The sequence below is a fragment of the Hydra viridissima genome, unplaced genomic scaffold (assembly GCF_058129835.1).
Source record: "Hydra viridissima isolate aposymbiotic clone 2 unplaced genomic scaffold, HvirCarnegie_v1 scaffold_8, whole genome shotgun sequence".
NCBI classification, from domain to species: Eukaryota; Metazoa; Cnidaria; class Hydrozoa; order Anthoathecata; family Hydridae; genus Hydra; species Hydra viridissima.
In genome coordinates, this window is record NW_028324307.1 from 3,928,729 (window position 1) to 3,951,249 (window position 22,521).

Below are 22,521 nucleotides of genomic sequence, written 5' to 3' on the forward strand. Positions count from 1 at the left end.
TAGTCAAAAATGACTTTATGCGCTTGTAATTAATAAAAAATTTCTGACGCATATATTTTATTAAACAGTTATTTAAAACAGAATTTATCCGGCATGAAAACTCACCTCCAATTTCTAATCGAAGTTGCGTCTTTTTTAATAATACGTGCTATTTAAAACGTTTTTTAAACCTTAAGACACGTTTCTATATAACGTGTGAGGGTGGGAAACTCAATGCCAGAGGCAATAGCCCAGATAAAACTTTTACTTTTGACTCGTACATGTTTTCAATTATTTTTAAGAAAGAGTGTTGAAGTATTCAACCTTAAAAAAATTACATTTCTTTGTACAAAAAGTAAAATGAAGTTAAAAAAAAAAAAAAAAGGAGAAGAATTTTTATCCAAATGTTGAAGAAAGTTTTTTTTTTACAATAATAAAATCCCACAAGAAAAATTTCTTTTTTTTTTTGGAATTAACTAAAATTAACTAAAGTTCGAAGTTGAAGACTCTTCAAAACAAAGCTTTCTATAACTATAATCGCTTAAAATGTATAACCCTTGAGAATGAAAAAAAACAAAAAAAAAACATGAGTTGACTGACGATGTTACACAAACATTAACTGCGAAATAAAAAATGTTATTTCTGAACAAAGCTGTGCGGATATTATATTAATAATTCATTATTCGATTACCAAAATCAACTATTTTTGGTACCCAACTATAATGGCCATGTACTTTGCTCCGTTAAACGTTATAGTCTTTTGTTTAGTTACGGCAAAATCTCAAGCTGTTCTTGAAAGATCTCTATTGCGGTTATCGGGTAGTAATAATAGCTACGAGGGAAACGTAGAAATATTTTTAGATGGAAAATGGAAATATATATGTGATGACAGCTGGGATTTAAGAGATGCAAAAGTAACTTGCCGACAACTTGGCTTCACAAAAGCGATTACAGCTACACTTAGGTGAATATTGTCGAAAAATCACTCGCTAACACAAAATTAAGTTCCATAATTCTCTAGGCAACGCTTGATATATCTTACAGGAAAAAGAATTGAAATCTGACTCGATGTTTCCTAATTTCTTTTGAAAAATCTTTTGTGTAATAGTCATATCATCGAGCAAGAGTATCAACATGCTCCGATTTGTAAACAAATAAAGGTCGTTCTGAAACGTTTTTATATTTATCAAAACTTCGTCGCTTAGGGATTTAAAAATCTTAAGGATTTTTATAAATTCTTTTGAAAAACACAACTTTTAAATTAACTAGCATAATCATCGTCAGATAACTTTTGGCTATAAATTTTATGAACTTTTTCTAAACTTTTAAGCTTTTTTTTCAATAATTTTTGTCAATTGTCCATATTTTGTAAAACATTCGAAAGACGTGTAAGAAAACTATTTAAAGTGGTTAAATTATTATAAGCTTATTTTCTACCCTTAGGTCCTCTTTTCTAGTAGGCATAAATGCCTCTTACTGGTTAGATGATGTACAATGCTGGGGAAGTGAATCTGATTTGTTACATTGCTGGCATAGAGGCAAGGGTAAACACAATTGTAATGATTTAAAAGAGATCGCCGGAGTTGTCTGCTCGAGTGCTTTGGAAAACGATAAGATTAAACCAAGTGTTTCTCAAAACTCAGCTGAAAAAAAGGTATATGTTTGAATATATATATATATATATATATATATATATATATATATATATATATATATATATATATATATATATATATATATATATATATATATATATATATATAGGTGGAGCTAAAAATTATTTTATTTTGATATTGCTACTCTTTTAAGTTGTTGTTTTTTATAAGTAGATAACCCTCCCATTAAGAAATGTTAGGAATGTATATATGTATATATTTAGGGGTAGCTGAAATGATTCAAGTTTTAGAAATTTTTATAAAAGTTGAATAATCATGAATAAATGATCAATTATTTTTCATTTGTTGTTACATTTCAATAGTTATAAAATTTTATGATTTCTAAAAGATCTAATTAAACATGAATAAACTTAACACTTTCATTATTTTAGCAAAGAATATTTTTTTAAATAATTAGCTTAAGTACATGTTCTGTTATATTATGCAATATCATGTTTTTATGAAATTTGAAGGTTTACTTTTAACAAGATTGACCAGGGATTTTGACCATCAAAAAAACTCTTCAGTCTTAACTTTCTACTCTGCTTTTTTTTTGTCAATGTTTGCTTTCTGCTATCACTAGATAGACTCAACAATATTCTTCCACAACTTATAGCAGAAACTGGAGCTGGGATTTATTGACAGTAATAAGTCCACTATATATCTTTTTGTTTACTGATATTCCTCATTCTGCATGATCGTTTACTACTTTCAATTAATTTATCTCTTGATGGTTTGAAATCATAATGTTAATCCAATAATTCAGGATCAACTTCCAGAATTCTATTGAGTAATTCTAACATTAAAAATAGTGTCATAGATTTGGCTGTTACAAAATCTGACCTGATCATCAAAAAATGATAAACCAACAAGATGGCTATAAAGATACCATAAATGGTTGGATAGCTTGATTGATATAGATTTTATAATTGCTGGATGGATGGTTGAGTATGCTAGCAAATATTTTATCAACATCAAATCACTGTATGGAGCACTTGCAGCTAGAAGGGCTGTGATTCATATTTTCAAGTAAACGCAAACTGTAAATACGCCATGTAATCCTAGTTCTTCTCTTGGTTTTAATTTATAATGATGTTAGAACATCCAGATTTTTAAACTGTAAACCACTTTGGATATCCATCATGCATGATGATAGATTCAGGACTCATAAATGAAAGTCTTCTTTTGAAAAGATAACAATAAAGGCAAGGTTAAGATCCAGAAACTACCTATAATCACTTCCAGGATGACTTTCTTGAAAATCCTTATAACAAAATCTTATTTGAAATACAGCATGGCTGATGAGTTGCATAATAAAATGTCAGCATGCAAAATACAAAGCTCCTTGCTTAGCTTTGGCTTCAGAAGAACGCATGCACCAGCAATTCTTCCTGTATTGGAAATTGATGTATCAAAACATATTGCTTGGATGCTATTGGTTACATTTCAATCTTCAATCTCCATAAAGACAGCAGAAAAACGAGCCTAACCAGTTCCAGATGGCAGCTTGGCAACAGTTAAAAGTTGAAAAAACCCTTTTGCCAGAAACCAATACTGGTAGACAATCCACTTTTCCTTTGCCAATCAAATCAGGAAAAAGCTTGGCATAAAACACTGTTATTTTTTAAACTTGCTTATCTCTGTACTTGATGCTCCTATTTTTGTAGACATATTGAATCTCAATTTAGGGCAAGGTTGTTAATAATTTGACCCAAATTTTTGACTGTTTTAGTAATAACAAGTGTAGCTTTGCAGTCAAATAATTCTGTTCTGTCTAGATCAGCAACCAGACCTGGTGTAATAACAGTTTTTGTATCCCTCTTTTTTTTTTCTTGGGATACAAAATGTGCTATTAAAATCAGATTTCTTTGATCAAGTCAGAAATTTAGCTAAAAACTAATTTAAATAATTCAACAAGATGGATTTCATTATCGCTCTGCAAAAAGCTAAAATAACAAGAAATGTAATAATGATGTCTCACAGTAATTTCAGGTAACAGTCACAGTTATTAAAAACTGTGACCTTTACCTGAAAGTTCTTAAAAACTTGATCACCATTGAGTTTCCTCTAAATATTTTCCAAATGAACCCATGTTTGGTAATAGTAATTTTTTTAATGTAAAGGATATATATATATATAAATTTTTTTTTTACTATTTTTTCCTTCCCTGGTCTTTAAATCTTTATTTATGAAAGAAAAGGTTGTAAAAAGAAAATCAGTTAGATTGGTGATTGTTTAGGGGTTGTGTGGGGAATGATTTATGAACCCCCTTACAATTTGCCATTAATATTAAGGGAGTTTATAAATCACCCCATGGCAACTCCTAAATATTCATTGATTTAGCTGATTTTTTTTTTTACAATCTTTCATTTCATAAACAAAAGGCTTTAAGATTAGGGGAGTGTAGTTGAATTGCTAGGAAGAAATTTCCTAAAAGTATTAAAAAATTGTTTGAGCTTTTTTTTTTTGAGCGTATTTGTGGTATTTTGTAAGTATAAATTTTACGCAAAACTTTTGTTGAGGAGAGTTTCTTAGGAGGAGAGAAAATATAGGATTGAAATGTGTTATTGCAAGAAAGCAACAGGGAGCAGCAAGAAAGCAAATTTTTCTTGACATTTTTTAAACACCTTAATATATGTGTTAATATATATATATATATATATATATATATATATATATATATATATATATATATATATATATATATATATATATATATATATATATATATATATATATGTATAAATTTGTATGCATGTATGTATGTATGTACTTTAAGCTATTAGTTTTAGTTGCTTTAACTTATTTGGAGTTATATTATCATCTAGGATGAGCAGTTTAAAGTTCGTTTGGTAGGGGAAGTTGTGCAGGGATTTATATCAAGTGGATATCTTGAAGTGGAATATGAAGGCAAATGGGGTACTTTACATTCTCAGTCATGGACAAATGAAAACTCTCATGTTTCTTGTGGAAACCTTGGATATTCAGCTGTTGATGTAAGCAAAAAAATTTTAACATAGATTCACAAAGTGTTGCTTTATTTTGTAAATTTGAAATTGTAATTGAATTGCATGAAGAAACTATTTACGGCGGATTTGATTAACCTAGTTCCTTTGATATGTTGTGAATATAGTTTAAGCGGTTTATTTTATGAAAATATTTGAGGTTCTTTGTATAGTATAAATTGAAGGAAAACTTTTTGTAAAGAGAGTTTTTAAGGAGAAGAGAAAATGTAGAACTGAAACATTGTGTTCACTGCGAGAAAACAACAGAAATGCTACTCCAAGAAGTCTTTATGTAAGAAATGCTTGCAATAGCAAATCTCTAATTGCTGTCCATTTAGTGCATGAATAAGATCTAAGACTATTTTTAGATAGGGTGAAAACAGTTGCAAAACCAGTTTACTTTAATAGTGAGGGATGGGTTTTTTTTTTCTTTAAATTTTGCAAATAAAGTTGAGTAAAAGGAAGATGAAATATTTACTTATGTGCTCAATGTCTTATATTCTGATTTGGACTTTAAAAGTGATAAATGAAATTTATTAGGAGTGTTCAAAAATGTTAAAAGATAATTGTTAGTGATGTTAATAAAATGAAACTCGAAAGCTTGTATACAGAAAGACCTAAATAAGACTCCAATGATACAATAGTGTTATATACCCCCAGATTATGTTGCAGTACTGAATTGTACCAATATTAATGACTGGAAAACCACATTAAAGTTTGCATCAGCAGTTCCTGCTATTCGTAATGTATTAGCAAAAGAAAATTGTATCATAATTCTTGTAACAGGCATGAGAATGGGAGAATAGGCAGTGCAATTAACATTTCCACCAGCCATACATGAAAAGATTTTGACAGAGTATATTGCAGATGTATCATTTGGTACTGCCACATAAAACACAGGTTGTGTAAATAGTACTTGCCTTTAAATGGAGAATAAGTTTCAGGAAAATTTATCCTGACTGGTTTAAAACCATCAGGTACTTAAAGTAGTTTTTGAAAATGTAATCAAGAAGTTGCTCAGCATATTTGGGCTAAATATTTTATTATTGTAAACTTCTTTTTTATAAATGTAATATTTGATATTTATAATAATATTTATTATTATTTTGTTTTTTCCTAAAATTCTGACAACAAATAAATAAAGGTGATTACAAATTGTAAAGTTGTCTAAATATGGATTTAGGCAAGCTCAAGCATGAGATGATTTATTTTCAACAAATGAACTAGAGGGACATAAAGGTGGTTTGCCAAGAAAAGATAGTAGAGAACTTCTTGAACTTACACTGATTTTCTATTACCATTCAACTAACAAGACAAACTCTTGGACTCTTGAAACTTATTTTAATAAATTTACTAATTGCTTTTTTTTTGCAATATTCCAAGTTGACACTCATTTTTGTCAGAAGTCATTGAAAAGTGGTCAGAACTACCATCATTAATGCAAAGAAAGCTGCTGAACCTCTGTAAGTAAGTACTGACAGTACCAAGAGGGCTAAGGTTTTATCAATTAAGTTTAATTTGTCAGTGACTGAATAGAAATATTAGAAACAGTATTTTAAAAATTGCTAGTAGAATCTTAAAGAAAATTTCCAAAATCAAAGAAAATGACACTTCTTAGTAATCTATAAAAATAAGCTTAGTCATCTGTTAGGTCTACTATGGTTTCATTGAATCCCTAGCTTAAAGTGAATTAACCCTAAACATAATAACTAAATTATAAACTAAATACTTTTGTAATATCTTTCCTTTGTTGAATCGTAAAGACATTACAAAATATTTAGTTTGTATAAGATTCGTTAAGTTGGTTATAACATTTCAAAAAGTAGTGTTAAAACTGTAAAATTTAAAGAGCATAAAATGTTGCTGTCATTGAGGGACTTCTAAGTTGTATGCATCTATCAATTTTTGTTCATGATTAACTTTTAAGTTTATTGTTTAAAAGGAACCCAAAGACACAAAAGCCTTTGTGTTTGTTCATAGTGTCAAAAGGAATTATTGACTTTTATTTTGAATTACAAAAATTGATTTGTAAACACATTGATAATGAGAAATTATTTGAACATTATTTTATTGCTATAAAGTTAAAAATAGTCATAATGTTATGTAAAATCTGGTATAAGATTTAGTTAAAGCCTAAATACAAACAGTTACCACCAGATCAGCACTGGATAAAGCAGCCACATACAGTAGAGAAACTAACTTTGTTAATAAAAACTGTTCTTAATAGGACAACCAGTTTTTACATATAGAATTTAAATATATACTTGAAATTTTTTCTTCATGCTTAAGATGTACAAAGTGTAAATTTTACATTTCTTTACTAAAAACTTGTTGAAAAAAATTGTTGCTTGCCATCCTTTGGAATGATTGCTTGATTTTTTTATTATAATGAATCTTAATTGTCGACAGTGGTTTAGCTTGTTAAAAGTTTCAGTCCTTTTTTAATATCAAATTATAATCAGTGTTATCAGGAACAACTCCTATAGTTTTTTGGATATCATTTAAATATGGGCTATGGGTTTTCTTTAAACCTTATTACTTAATTTTTTAGTAAATTTTAAGTTTGAGCTTTAATTTTAAAGGTTTGTTTAATGTTGCTATTTGTATTTGCAGAATATGTCCGACATGCCTCTAATGAATATTAGCTACCCTTTAAATGTTTGGTTAGCAAACATAACATGTGATGGCACTGAGTCTACTCTGTATGAGTGTCAGCATAATTCTTGGAAAAACTACTTTCAGTTACACTATCACCCTGTTTACTTGAATTGCAAACGCTCAAAGATTGTTAGAGAGCAGCGTTTCGATGTTGAATTTCTTGAGGTATATTTTTTCATAATTGTTAAGTAAACATGCATCTTAATAAAGTGAAATATATTAGATTGTTTAGAAATAGTAAATAGTTAACTATAGTTTGTTCTTCACTTATGTTTATGTGTGTTTTTGTGATCTTCAATTTATTGAAACTGTCTTTCTTAATATAATGTTAGGAGGCATCAAGCCTGTAAGGAATATTGTTTGATAAAAACTGCTTAATAGAATAAACATGATTTTATCTTAGAAAACTTTGAAAGATCTTTCTAGATAAATGATCTTTCAAATACCTTGTCAGTTTCTTTTAAGATATTTTTTCCCAGATGTGATTGATTAACATTTGGCTAAGATACAGACTATTTTTCAATAATACTACTGTGAATATGTTTAAGAAAATTAAGAAATGATTAAGTATTACTACTTTTTCTTGAAGCATTTCATTTATTGTTGCTTCAAAGTTAAGTACTATCTTACACATCTAATTAAATTTGTGTTTGCTTCTTTCTGACTTGAGCAGTATGTATAAATCTGTTTTAGACTAATGCATTTTAGTCAAGTCAAAAAGGAAGTTGTTCTTAATTTGAAACACTTTAAAATCTCTACCTGATTCTCTCATTATGTTTTACAAACTTTAATTTTGAATTAAAAAAAAGACTTGTTTTGCTTATCTATAACAGTTTAATGATTGTTAAAACATAACTAGCAGTATTTAGAATATTTATATATAAAATTAACAGGTTCTATTTAAATCATTTACTTATTAACATATTTCAGAAAGTTCTGAGTTACATTTAAAGTTTTACTAATTTTTTTTGGAAACTGGGATTTAATTAGTGAGTCAAACTATATTTGTTGAAGTTCAGTTATGTGTTTTTAAAGGCTTAATAGTTCAATAAGAAACTTATTGTTTGTATTTTCTGGAAAATTTACACCCTCTTCCAAACTTTTATGATAGTATACATTTTATTTTTTATGAACTCAAAAATAAAAAGTTATTCTTTAAGTGTAGCAAGCTCACTCATAGCTGTAAAGCCATGAGTAAGTTTGCTACATTTGTGTAAAGCCATGAAGCTATGAAATGTTTTTTCTATTAAGTTCTAAATCAATTCATTTGAATTAATTTTTACAAAAATTTAGTATAATATGATTGAAAAAAACCTATAAGCTATTCTTCATCAAAATTTTTTAAGGTCTGATTTCTACCTATATTAGTATTGAAGCAAGCAAAGATACTTGCTTGCATATATTGTCCTCGCTTATGTTTTTTTATTTTAATCAACTACTGAATTAGAATTCAGTCCTAAAAGATGCAACCTCATCAGCATAATTTGTATTGCATATTTATGGCAAATTTTTAGGCATTTAACCCTTTAACAGTCCCATATTTTTTTAAACTATGGTCACTGTAAGTCCAGCATTTTTTTTTTTTTAAGTAGTCTCTAAATGTCCTGTGTTTTTTCAAAATCTCCATTTTTTTAACTATTAACATAAAAAATTTTTTTACTATTTTTAACACTATTAAACAATACAAAATGTTATTATTTATGTTTAAGAATATATAATACTACAATTGTACAAAATTTAAAAAGCATATTCATTAATATTCACTCTTTATGTGATAACTGGCAAAACATGGAGCTGCACAAAGTCCTACATCACATTCTACATATTCATATCTTGAATCTTTTCAAATTTTGTGTTTGTAACATACCACACACCTTCTCTGAGCATTTATCTTTTTTTCAGATGCTGGCACATATGAAGGAAAATGTCGACCAATTAATCGTAGGGGTTTGTTTGCCACCAATCTAGAGTTAGAATTTGTTTGCTGTTGACCATATCTTTGAATCATTGATGTAATTAAAAGTATTCTAAAGTTCAAAGGTGTTATATTGCGACCCATTTTTTTACAAACTATTTGTGCATTGAAGGCTGCTTGATTAATTAAACGAGTAAATAGTTTTTTGTGCCACTTTTTTACCCTTTTTCTTTCAACTTCATACGATATCATCATTTGGTCATTTTTATCAACTCCTCCCATATTTTCATTATTGTCATAGATAACTAAAGGGACTTGCTTTTCTTTCCCAGCTCTCAAAATATTTTTAGACCCATCAATAATGAAAGTTGACATGGTATATGCATCTTTTTTATCTTTCCTATGTGATATTATTTCATTGTTTTTCTTTGTTTCAACTTTTTTTGATCAAAGTAGGTACACCTTTTTGGTCTTTCCAGATTGTTCATATTGTATCTGCTGATCTTTGCAATAAAACTGAAAAAAGCTCATACGAAGAAAACCAGTTGTCAATGTATAATTTGTAACCCTGGTCAAGTAAGCCATCCATAAGAAACATTACTACTTTTGTTGCAAAAGTGATAATCTGAACTTTTGCTATGGATACACTGTTTCCAAGAAAGTCGACCTTTCCATAACTAAACTGACTCATCAATAGATATACTTTGTGTAAGTGTATATACCTCTCAGTATTTATTAGTCAGATAATCCTACACTATGCTTATTTTGGATAAGACAGGATATTTAATTGGTAATGTAGTAGAATCAACAAAATGAATAAATTTGTCAATCAACTTGAACTTGTTATAAGATAACAACCACTTGCAAACAATGGATTTTTGGTGTAATATTTCATATGTGGGCTTCCAAAGTACTCCTTGATATAAAAAAAAATCGTCATATACGCCCTGATCTCTGCAACTGTTGCAGGCAACCAGCGCCTTATTCTGGAATTTGCTGATAATTCTTTTTTTATTTATAACTTAGGAAGCAAATCAATTGGTCTCATTTACAATAAATTCACAAAATTCATCTGTAAAATAAAGTTCAAACTAATAAAGAGGATCATTTTTGACTATATCCTAGTTGTACCCAGAAACACCAGTAAATGCAAAGGATTGAACTCTATTAATTGGAGGTTCAAATGTCCATTTAGGTATGCATGAGGATTCTAAAAGTTCACTCTCTAAGGAATTGTCACTAGAACTTGTAGCATCGACCAATGCAAGCATTTCTTCTTCTAAACCTAACTCTAACAATTCCTTTATGAATTTTCTCCATCAGAAACATCAGATAAACAACATTCTTCTTCTGAAACCTCACAACTCTTTGCCTTTATCAAATATATTATTTTCTATCTCTTCATGAGTAAATATTCGCTTTTCTGATAATAATTTTTCCACTGAAAGAACTTGTTTGTCTGCCATATTTAAAATAAAATTGAACACATGTAAAAGTAAATTATTGAAACCATAGTTCAGTAATTGAATGATTAGACTTATAATTACTCATGAATAACAAGAAAATATGAGAAGATGCATTAAACCATAATATTATGGTATGGACATATGAGAATCACATTCAGTTTGTATAATATTACAGCATGGATATTTGGAAACAACTTTCAGTTTGCATAATATTACAGGATGGACTGTTAAAGGGTTGTATAATTGAATTTTATTGAGATGTTCTAAGTTTTTAATCATATTTTTATCATTAAAAAAGAAAAAGAATTATAGAATAAAAACTGACTGTAAATTACATCACTTTAATGACCTTACATCAATGGGCATCTGATATCACATCCTAACCCTAAATACTGTGACAAGTTCTTTTTTGATGTTAAAAAAACATTTATAAACCTTCCCAACTTTAATATCACTATACAAGTATTTTGTTCTTAAAGTACAGATTTACTTTTACTTGTAGTTAATTCTATAAATTCTGACCATTTTTTTTTTATTTTAAAAGATATAACAGATTTAAGATAAGTTATAGTCTGATACTGAACCTAATGTTTAGAGTCAAACAGTTCGTTTACGAGGAGGAGTTGTGGGTTCTGAAGGTCGTGTAGAAGTCAAGCATATGAACCGTTGGGGAACAATTTGTGATGATGGATGGAATATTCAAAATGCAAATGTTGTTTGTCGGCAATTAGGTTTTGGAACTGCATATGAAGCAATCCATTATGCAAGCTTTGGTCAAGGAAGCGGAAAAGTAAGAATAGCAATTATTACTTTAATTTCAAAAATTTTTTATGGTGAAAATTAAACTAAAATATAAACATTTTAAATAATTTTTTTTTAATGTTTTAACAGTTCTATAATTTATGTAAATGAATTCTACTGCTAAAAATGGCATTTAATTATTTTTATTCTTCTAATATTCTGTCATGCAAATGTTTTGTTTCATTGTGCTATTATGAATTTGTTTGAATAAGTTATTTTTTATAGATTTGGTTAGATGAAGTAAGATGTAATGGAACAGAGGTTGATATTAAAAGTTGCATGCATTTAGATTGGGGTGAAGGGGATTGTGGACATCCTGAAGATGCTGGTGTTAAGTGTCACTTCCCATTAATGCAAGAAAGCATCAAGGTTTGAAATTTGTATATTTGAAAAGATGTTTTCTTTTCATTTTATTTTATTAAATAAAAATTAAATTTTATTTAAACACTATGACAAGTGCGCTGTAAATATATATATATATATATATATATATATATATATATATATATATATATATATATATATATATATATATATATATATATATATATATATATAAACAGATTGGGATTTTTCTGTGAGAAAAGAATTTTTTCCAGAAACTGCATCAATGGCAAGATGGAAGAATGTTACATTCTGTTGTTTTTCTTTTTTTTTTTTTACTTTTTATTTCCACACTTTCTGTGAATTTTGGTGTAAATTTCACTTGAATTTACAATTCCTTTTGGTTTTCTTTGAAATTTGTCAATTAAAAAGTCCATATTTTTGTAAGCAATAAATTTTGATTTTTTATCTTTTGATAATTAATTAAAAAAATTAATTTGATAATAAATATTTTGAAATAAATAAAAGATATTAATTATTAAAGATACACAAAACTTCCGTATAGAACAAACAAATCAAAATTATACTCAATTTTCAATTAACTCTAATTGAATGGTCAAAACAAACTTAAGGAGCTACAGAAATTTTGCCTTTTTACAAACTGATTTTCATTTTTCTCAGAAACATAAAATTGTCATAAATGTATCTGTAAACAACAGGTCTAATAGAAGTAATTTTTATAGTCAGTTTTATAAATCAATTCTAAGTAAAATCTACAATATTTACATTAAAATATTGCTGAATGTATATTGCATATTTTGGATATTTTTTTACCTATTAAGAAATATTATATTTATTTAATATATTTTTGTTTATTATATACAAAATCTACTACTGCATCTAAAAAAGTATTTCTGTAAACATTGTATTTTAAGGTTAGAGTTGTTGGAGGACCACACAAAAGGATTGGTCGTGTTGAGGTCTTTTCAGAGGGAGAATGGGGTGGGATTTGTGGATTGAAATGGAGCGTGCGTAATGCTGAGGTAATCTGTAGACAAGCAGGTTTGGGTTATGCAAGAAGAGGTTTCAGTTCTTCTGAATATGGTATGTTTGATACTACACAACATCACACATTTAATTTTATTTCTGAGCAATTACTACAGTTTACATAATAATTCCTTTTTGTAAGTTAGTTTTTTATTTTTTTTTTATTAATGTCACACATAGTAATGTCATACATAGCGTGATTTTTAAATTTTTTTCTCTTACATTTTTATTATTAACTTGTTTTTAATTTTATCAACTAAAAAGTTTTAAAAATAGTTTTATGTAATAGCAATATAATTGACTTTTTATGTTTGATTCTGGAACACCAGACTCCACCAATACTTGTTGTCCCTTGGATTGACAAAAAAAACTTTGACACAAATATATGAAACTGTGTTTCATAAGTCCAAAGGCCTTTTTCCTATTATTCTATTTTTATAAATTGTAGCTCAATTTAATATTTTTACTTTATTTTGTGTGCATAATATTTTTTTTTTCTTTGTAATTAGGCCATTTAATCTACCTTCTTATAAGTTTCAATACTTAATGGTTTATTTCAATTTTTTAGCTTCTGTTGTCAGTTTTCATGTAATCAATCTTCAATTCAAATGCTCTGTTCAATCAGTATATTATTTTCTCATTATATAGTCATGAAGTCTTTCTGTACTTTTTCTGCTCTTTGTAGTTTTGTTTAACATTTAAAAAATCTGTATTAGTATTTTTGTTATCTCTAGTCTATCTTTTCAGAAAAAATACTTATGTTGTTTAAAGTGGATTGTAATGGTCAATCCATTTACTTTGAAGTATACAACCGAAAAAAGAATTTGACTTAAAACTTCTTGTTTCTGAATTAGCTATTCTAATCAGTTCTCCAGATCTTGTTGAAGCACAAATTTGTAAGTTAGGGTCCTGCAAACTAACATTTTTAGTTACAAGTTAAAGTAATACTTGATTTTTAAATCAAATCTGAAATAAAATCAGTAATTTAAGGACATCAGAGTTTAAATGTTTATTTCAAGAAACCTTTTCCACATATATATATATATATATATATATATATATATATATATATATATATATATATATATATATATATATATATATATATATATATATATACATATATATGTGTGTGTGTGTGTGTGTGTGTGTGTGTGTGTGTGTGTGTGTGTGTGTGTGTGTGTGTGTGTGTGTGTGTGTGTGTGTGTGTGTGTATGTATATATATATGTATGTATGTATATATGTATGTATGTATGTATGTATGTATGTATGTATGTATGTATGTATGTATGTATGTATGTATGTATGTGTGTGTATGTATGTATGTATATGTATATATATACATTAGGGTGGTTCACACAATGTTCTAAAAATAGTTCTTGTTCAAATGTTCATATTAAAACCTTTTATATGGTGACAATATTAAAAAATAACAAAACTACCAAAAATCTTTTATTTTGGTTCATGTTTAAAGGTTGCTCAAGCACTATAGAAACTGAGTGAATATTATTTATAAATGTTTATACTCAACATTTTTATTATTTGTGCCATAAATGAAACGCTAATAAAATTTTTAATTTTATATTGTCTATTTAATTTGAAAAGTATTTTTTAATCTTCTGAAAAAATTAATATAACAGGTACACGTTTTATATTGCATTTTGTTGATACCATTCAGACTTACTGAAGGATTTGCATTTCAGTTCACAAATTAGAGGTGAACTTATAATTGTCTACTTTTTTTAATTGTAATTTTAAATAGCCAAATGAATTACACTTTAATTCTATTTTATTATTTTTTAGAAAATGGCAAACAAAGTAAATGTTGACATGAAAAAACATACTCAAAGTGAGTCCACTATGTGGTTGATTGGTCCAGATATAGTATTAGGAAGTAAACTTCCTTCAACAAAACAAACTTTATCAAGATTTTTTCATCATCACTGGCAAAATAAATATACAAAACATGGAAGTGCTTTTTATGTATCAAAAGAAGTGATGGTTTTTTGGTTAAAAGCAAGAATTCCGACCAAAATGGAGCAGCATGTTGAAACTAAAATTGAAAAATGTGTAGACAAATATCAGAAGTTAAAAAAGAATAAGTATTTCAAAATCAAAACTCAGAAACAAAAGGAATGTGATTTTTTGAAGGAATTAGTTTGTTTGATATTGTTAATCAGAATGCCATGCAAATGATGACAATAGAGGAAGATAAGCAGTTTTTATTAGCACAGAGAGCTGAAAGACAAGGTTGTATGTTTTTATCAGTAAGATCAAAAGTTGTCAAGAAAAGAAAAATAAATTGCTGAGTGAAGAGCCAAAGAAAAGGAGAGGAAAAAGAAGAAGGAAACAAGAAAAGGTATTTCAACAAAATCTATTCTAACTTTAAAGAAACCATATGAAAGCAGTGAAACTGATTTTGAGGATGATGCAAGTGAAGAAGAATATCCTGAGTTTAAAGGCATTGAAATGAGCACTTACCATTCTGAAAATGTAACACACACACCAAAGAAAGCAAAGATAGCTAAATTAATGATACCTGAACTTACATCAGCATTAGGCAGAACCAAGATGTCTAACAGAGAAGCTGTTTTTACTATTGCATTTACAGCTACAAGTTTGGGACATGACATTAATTATTTAACATTATCTGTTAGCACAATTCATAGAGCTAAAAAAGAAAATAGAAAAAAATCAGGAGAAAAAGATAAGCAAGAGTTCAATGTAGATCCTCTTGTTGTACACTGGGATGGTAAATTGCTGCCAGACATCACTAATGCTGTTCATAAAAAAGTTGATCACTTGGCCATATTAGCAACAAGTGAAAACACTGAAAAGTTACTTGATGTTCCAAAAATATCAAAAGGAACAGGTTAAGCCATGGCTGAGGCTACTGGAGCAAGTCTTTCAAAATGGGGAACAAAGGAAAAAGTTATTGGAATGTGTTTGATACAACCTCCAGCAACACAGGAATTCATGCAGGAACTTGAAAAGTTTTTGCAAAAAGAACTGTTACATTTGGCCTGCCGTCATCACATACATGAAGTCATAGTGTCTGATTTTTTAAAATGCTGCTTTGGTCTAACCAGTGGTTCAGATGTTTCGATTTTTAAAAGATTTAAAGAGCATTGGAAATTAATCAACCAAGAAGAATATCAATCCCTCAGTGATGATGTCTTAAAAGATGATTTTTTGAAACATTTAAAAGGTGAAACAATTATATTTGCAACAGAGTGTTTGCAATTAGGTGGTAAACAAGCAAGGGATGACTACAGAGAGTTTTTAGAATTGACAGTATTTTTTCATGGTGAAATTCCTCCTAGAAGAAAACGCTTTAACACGCCTGGTGCCTTTCACCATGCTCGTTGGCTGTAAAAAGTCATCTATTGTATCAAAACATGTTTACATGTATACATGTTACATGTAAACATGTATACATGTTTAGAAAACAGTTTAAATTGACATCAAAAGAAGAGAAAGCATCATTGTCATTTAACTTGTTTGCATCTCTCCTGTATTTATCTTCACGTTTTTCCTGAGGATGCTGCAATAAATGACTTATCATTATTAAAGAAATTTGAGACATAAATCATTTGACGAAAAAATAAGTCAGACTGCAACAGCTGCACTACAAAGACATTTGTGGTATTTAAGCGAAGAACTTATTGGACTTTCATTTTTTTAAAATCATGTTTCATCAGAAACAAAACAAAAAATGATTTCCAAATTAAACACTAAATCAAATGTAAAAAACGGAAAACAATATGGAAATGTTGCTGATATTCATTTGAAGTCAATTGAAGATTTTGTAACATCAAAGTCATTGGTTATTTTTGAATGATTGGGAGTTGATTTTACATCATTGCTTGCCACTGATCCTTGTATCTGAATACTCTCAAAACATACAAAAAAGGCCTAATCAGAATTAAAGGATTATGAGTCACTAATGATTGTGCTGAATGTGGTGTTGCATTGATAAGCCAATATAATGAAATATTGACTAAGAATGAAGAACAGAGACAATATTTACAGAATGTTGTTCAGCAACACAGGGAAAAATTCAAATCAGCTAAGAAATCTTTGCTTATTCAAATGAATACAGATTAAGGACTGTTCAAAGTTCACTGTTCAAAGATAACAGAACTGATTCCAAGTACATTCTGCAATTCATTTACTTGTTATTACATCATATTATTAACAGTCATATTGTATATTATGTTAACTTTAAAGTTAAAACTCTTAACAAAACTTTTGAAATAAAATATCTCAACTTAATGTTGCATTTAAAATTCAAATTAAAAATCAATTATAAGTACTTAAAAAGCTGAAAACTTCATAAGTCTTGAGCAACCTCTAAATATTGCTCAAAATGGCTAAAAATTTCTGTACAATTTTGCTATAGTGTTTATCACCACTTGAAAGGTTTTAAATTTAATATTTCAAACTTTTATTTTTTTGAACCACACTTATATACATATACATATATATATATATATATATATATATATATATAGTATTGTAGAAATTATGTTAATATTTCCAGTAAGAGTGCTCAATACAGCGTAGCATAAATGGCCATAGACATTTTTAACCAGATATTTTTAATCAGTGGTCTAGTGCAAAATATAGACATGTCTTTGTGAACTACTAGTAGCAGATTCTATAAATGTTAACACTGGGAGGGAGGAGTCATCAAACATTTGGAATTTAAGTTAAGAAAAAACTTGTTTTGCATATTTGTTAACTGCAAACAAATGAATTGCCACCAAGGCAATTCACCCAAATTGGATGGTGTCAAACAACAAATGGTCTGGTGTTTTTGAGCTCATGTTTGGTTGGGCAACAGATTTATATAGCAATTCATCATTTGAGCCAATAGTTAAAGGCAATCTTATAGTTCCCTGGATGATGCAACAATCCATAATTTACCTGAAGATCAATTTTATGGCTATTTGTGTAATTAGAAGTAGCATTTTATCTTCTAAATTTTTTCTATTGCAAATTGGTCCTGTTTCACTTTCTAGGTGGTTGATAACTGCTAACAGAATATGTTGAATATGAATTTCTAAGCATGGCATTAGAGGTATAGGTTCTAAAAATCTGAAGTTCATCACTGAGTTCATTTTGGGTGCTAATTCTCATTGTTGGTTTCAGGCAAAATTAAATCCTCTTGGATTGAAGGTCCAAACATTTTCTCTATCAGCTGTAGTAGCTCAAATTTCAGCAAGAAGAGATTGTTAAGATAGTGTTGCCATCCATTCAAAGATCAGCTTGGTGTTTTTTTAGTGAGTGTATACTGCAGACATTTCTGTGTTCAAATGAAGAGGATAGAAGTGTGGCCATTAACAAGTTAAAGAGTTGAGGAATTGGAAATGAGAACCTATTTAAAAGATATTCTTCTCTAAGACCAAGAAGGGCTCCTATACTAAACTTGGCTGCTAAGAAACTGCTGACTAGCTTGTTCATGCGTCAGTTCTAACTACTTGCCTAAAAACTTCTAAAAGTGGCAAGTTTCTATGAAAATCTATGAGTGATAGATATTTTTTATATTTTAAAAAAGCAAGTATTTTTTCCTTTGAATTTTACTCAGGATTGGATTATAATTGATAAATTCTGCATATAAAAAATATTTGTAATTGATTGTTAATCAAATATTTGTAATTGATTTTATATTAATTATTTGCAGTTTGTAATATTTTTAACTATGTATTTATAAATTGTATATTGTTAAAATAGTATTTGAAATTAACTGTTTAACAATTATTTACAAAAAGTTCTGATAACTTAAAATAGTAGCTAATAAAATTTCTACATAAAATCCGCTTGTGAAGAACTAGGTTAAAGTTTTAGTTAAACTTAAGTAGACAAATTACCAAAGCATAATTCTGATTTAAAAATGAAAACAAATTTAGACTCTTCAAGATATGCAACTTTTATTGAATCATCAATTTTTATTAAAATTTCTTTTTGTTAAATGGACACACACTAATTCAATGTTTGTGTATATAAGTATATAAGGGAGAAATTTTTTAAAAAATTTAATATTTCAAAAATTATTTTAAGGTTTGCAACGCAGATTGATAATGTTCAATGTAAAGTGTGCAGGAGATGAAATGGCAATCAGCCATTGTTTTTATAACGGTATTGGTAAAGGAAGGTGTAGATATTATGAAATGGCATCTGTCGAATGTTCAGCAAGTAGGTTTATTTATGTTTATAAATGAAAAGGGTTCATTTTTGTAACTGACAAAGTTTAAGAGATTTGTTTATATAACAAATTAAGCTGATATAACTTTAGAATAAACTTTCCATTTTTTATTTTCTTTAGCTGCTCCTGATTTAGTGATGGACTATAAAGAAATGGAGGAAAGTATTCGTATTGAGTCAAAACTTTTAATGGAGCTATCCTGCGCATATGAAGAGAATTGTCTTTCGTCCACAGCAGCTCATTATGTAAATTATCCTGATTTATTTTCTCGTACATTGCTCAGGTATACAGAAGTTACTTCTACTTAATCAAATATCTTTTTTTTTTAACAATTTTAATCTTTTTTTTTTCTTTTTTTTGTATGTGTTATCTTTTAAGGTTTACATCTTTATTTTGGAATCGTGGAACAGAAAACTTCTTGCCAAACGCTGCTAAAAGAGATTGGTTATGGCATGAATGTCATGCTCACTATCATTCTCTAGAGCGGTTTTCTGATTATGACCTGACAGGTAAAAAAGCAACCATGATTTGTCATTAAATTTGATTTGTGTTAAAATTCAATTATTTTCTTTATTGTTTTTACATATCAATTTGTGTCACTATTAATTTTTCAATACACCTTAATCCATGAGTGGGAGCATTATGTTTCCACCAGCATGCTAGTCAGTGTAAATGGCAATGTTCTTTTTTCTCCAAAAGAATAAGATATCTCTATTTACAATATAACTTACATCTAATGTCATGAAATATTAAATTGTTTGCAAAAGTAAAAAGCTGAGTTCTAAACACTGACACACGAGGGTTGAAATTTCACTTTTCCAAATATAATATTTTAATTATCTTAATTTATTTTTGGAAATTTCATTCTTTACACCAAGAAAAAACAGAAACGGTTGAAAAAATATGAACTTAATTTCAGCGTTTTTTTTTTGTTTTTTTTAACATCTTTGATTGTTTGGAATATTTTTGAAATACATTTTCAATCAGTTCAACTCTATAGCCTCATGAAAGGTATTTGAGAAACTCTCTATAAAGTTATTTTCACAAAGGAGTTTAAGTTAATTCTTCTCTATGCTTTTCTTTTTGTATATATATCTTTTTTTGATTTTGTGCAGATTTAAGAACGGGGCTGAAAGTAGCAGAAGGTCACAAGGCAAGTTTTTGTTTAGAAGATAGCAAATGCGATGGTGGTTTTAAAAAAGTATATAACTGCACGAATGGTGGGGATCAAGGAATCAGTGTAAACTGTGGAGATAGTTATAAATGGAATATTGATTGTCAATGGATTGATATAACAGATCTTAAGTATGGAAAGTACAGGCTGCGAGTGATTCTTAATCCCTTAAGAAACGTCGTTGAGTCTGATTATTCTAACAATATAGTTTCATGTGAGATAGACATAATAAGTCAAAGTCAAGTCAATATCACTTCTAAATGTGCGATAGGTACGTGATGCTTTTCGTTAGTTGCAATATATGTACACATACATACATACATACATACATACATACATACATACATACATACATACATACATACATACATACATACATACATACATACATACATACATACATACATACATACATACATACATACATACATACATACATACATACATACATACATGCATACATACATACATACATACATCCTTCCATGCATGCATGCATTCATACATACATACCTACCTACCTATATCCATCCATCCCAGCATGCATGCATACATTTTTGTGTGTATATATTTTGTTTTTTATCGTCTAAGAGTATACTCTTTCTTCATGAACTTTTTGATTTCTTCATGAACCAGTTTAGATTTAATTTTATTTGATAGAGAACTGTGAAAGAATGTCACATGGTGGAACTGGGGATGGTGCGTGTTGTAAGTTTCCGTTCGTCTATAAAAGTAAGCAGTACCGCCATTGCACAACGGATGGTTTCAAGGACTCAGTCCTGTGGTGTGCTACAACCAGCAATTACGATGAGGATAAGCTTTGGGGTTTATGTTGATATTTGAGTCTTTTCCGCTTGTTTCTAGTAGAAGGATTTCTGACTGACCAGCGTTGTCACTGTTAGCAGAAACAACATCAAAACAGCTCATGTTTGAGGAATATGTTTTTAATAAATATGCACATGTTTGGAACGAATAAAAGTTTTCGTGAAAAACATTGCTCGCAAACTAGTTTCGTTATTGAAGTTTTTTTACAACCAACACGTGCGTCAAAAATAAAACTTCATCGACTAAAGTAAAAAGTTAAAAGTACTTTTTTATTCGGCGTTAATTCGATGTCTGGATCAAACTTTGTCACAATTCTTGTTTAAACTATTTTGGTTTTTGATGATACTAAAAACAATAAACTTTTTCAAAAGAATTTTTTGCACTTTTTTTTGTTATTCTATGTTAATACTAACAATTTATTACACAGGCCGACAAAAAAGTATATTTTTAAATGCAGCTGAATATTATGTGTGGGTGCTGAAACCGAATCTGGTAACACCAACAGTTCTCTCAATACAATATAATCTCGTCTGTATTTTAAAAAGGGCCAAACGGTTCTTAAAGAAATGAAAATGCTAAGCTGATTCTGTACTTTTCTTTAATTTTAGATTTTAACTTAATCTCTATTAATTACAAGTGTCCGCATAATAAAAATTGTTAAAGATCTTACATCCCGGGGAAAAAAGCTAAATAGTGTCAGGTTATGTTGACTGCAAGAAAACAAGCAGCTTTAAGCGAAGAAGAACAAGGCGCGAAAATAGAGAGTACTACAGAATGTACTTTTATCACTAGTGCCAACCTAATTTCATATAGGTCTTCTAATATTTTACAGATATTAGATTTTTGAAATAAAAATACAAATACCTAAGATAGAATTATTAAAACAACCAACGCACAGTGGAAATTGTAGAGCAACAGCATATCATAAATGTTTTTTACTAATGTCGCTACTGTCATTATATTTCAATTTTATTTAATAGTTTAATAGTCAATCATTACTATAATGCAGGAATTTCACATAATTTTATGTAAAAATAAAAGATTTGAAGCCCTATTGTTTATTACTTTTGCGGATGTTCATTTCAAACCTGTTCGCTTCATCACTTTTAAAGTGAATTTTCTATAAAACTTTCTAGGAATAAGTATAAAGTATTATACATTTTTGAAAAGCTCATGTTATGGAGATTTTAAGAAAATTATATATTTTTACTTATATGGTTCAGTTTAGGAGTAATTATTTGAACAATAAAATAAATGAAAAAAAATAATATTCTTCAAGTTCACTGAGACTTTTGGTAGTTACCCACGCTTCCCCACGCTTTACAATTAATGTAGTATTGTAGCCTAGGTGTTTATTAAAAACATGTATAAGAATGAGTTGCAGAAACGTGCGGTTTCCGAAATTATCGAGAAAAGAATGATAAAAGTAAAAAAACAGAAAACCGCTTTTTATCGTGGTTTCA

At 28.5% G+C, this 22,521-nt stretch overlaps 2 protein-coding genes across 5 annotated transcripts in view; both read left to right on the forward strand.

The window, feature by feature from the left end:
- The window catches only part of LOC149884570 (uncharacterized), a 317,612-nt gene that overhangs the window by 270,416 nt on the left and 24,675 nt on the right, over nt 1-22,521 (forward strand). The gene's annotated exons all lie outside the window — the stretch shown is intronic.
- On the forward strand, nt 606-21,431 carry LOC145186315 (lysyl oxidase homolog 2B-like). Of its 4 annotated transcripts, XR_016454998.1 has the most exons (13): nt 621-943; nt 1,423-1,633; nt 4,463-4,630; nt 7,253-7,462; nt 11,274-11,468; nt 11,705-11,848; nt 12,739-13,474; nt 13,598-13,746; nt 18,915-19,049; nt 19,180-19,342; nt 19,438-19,568; nt 20,175-20,504; nt 20,894-21,431. XR_016454998.1 is itself a non-coding variant. In XM_090096007.1 (12 exons), exons 1-12 carry the CDS (start codon nt 702-704, stop codon nt 21,067-21,069), a joined length of 2,274 nt encoding a protein of 757 aa, XP_089952133.1. In that variant the 5' UTR covers nt 606-701; the 3' UTR covers nt 21,070-21,431. The 4 variants fall into 4 exon arrangements, 2 of the variants coding, with proteins under 2 accessions (XP_089952133.1, XP_089952134.1); XM_090096007.1 differs by lacking the exon at nt 13,598-13,746 and having other exon boundaries at nt 606-943; nt 12,739-12,907; XR_016454997.1 differs by having other exon boundaries at nt 12,739-13,746.

Bases quoted from the DNA above. Each gene is read 5' to 3' on its own strand.
- LOC145186315 (XM_090096007.1), top strand. From the start codon at position 702: ATGGCCATGTACTTTGCTCCGTTAAACGTTATAGTCTTTTGTTTAGTT. The intron at 12,908-18,914 runs GTATGTTTGATA...AATTATTTTAAG, and splicing joins TTTCAGTTCTTCTGAATATG to GTTTGCAACGCAGATTGATA. The intron at 19,343-19,437 runs GTATACAGAAGT...TTATCTTTTAAG, and splicing joins TTTTCTCGTACATTGCTCAG to GTTTACATCTTTATTTTGGA.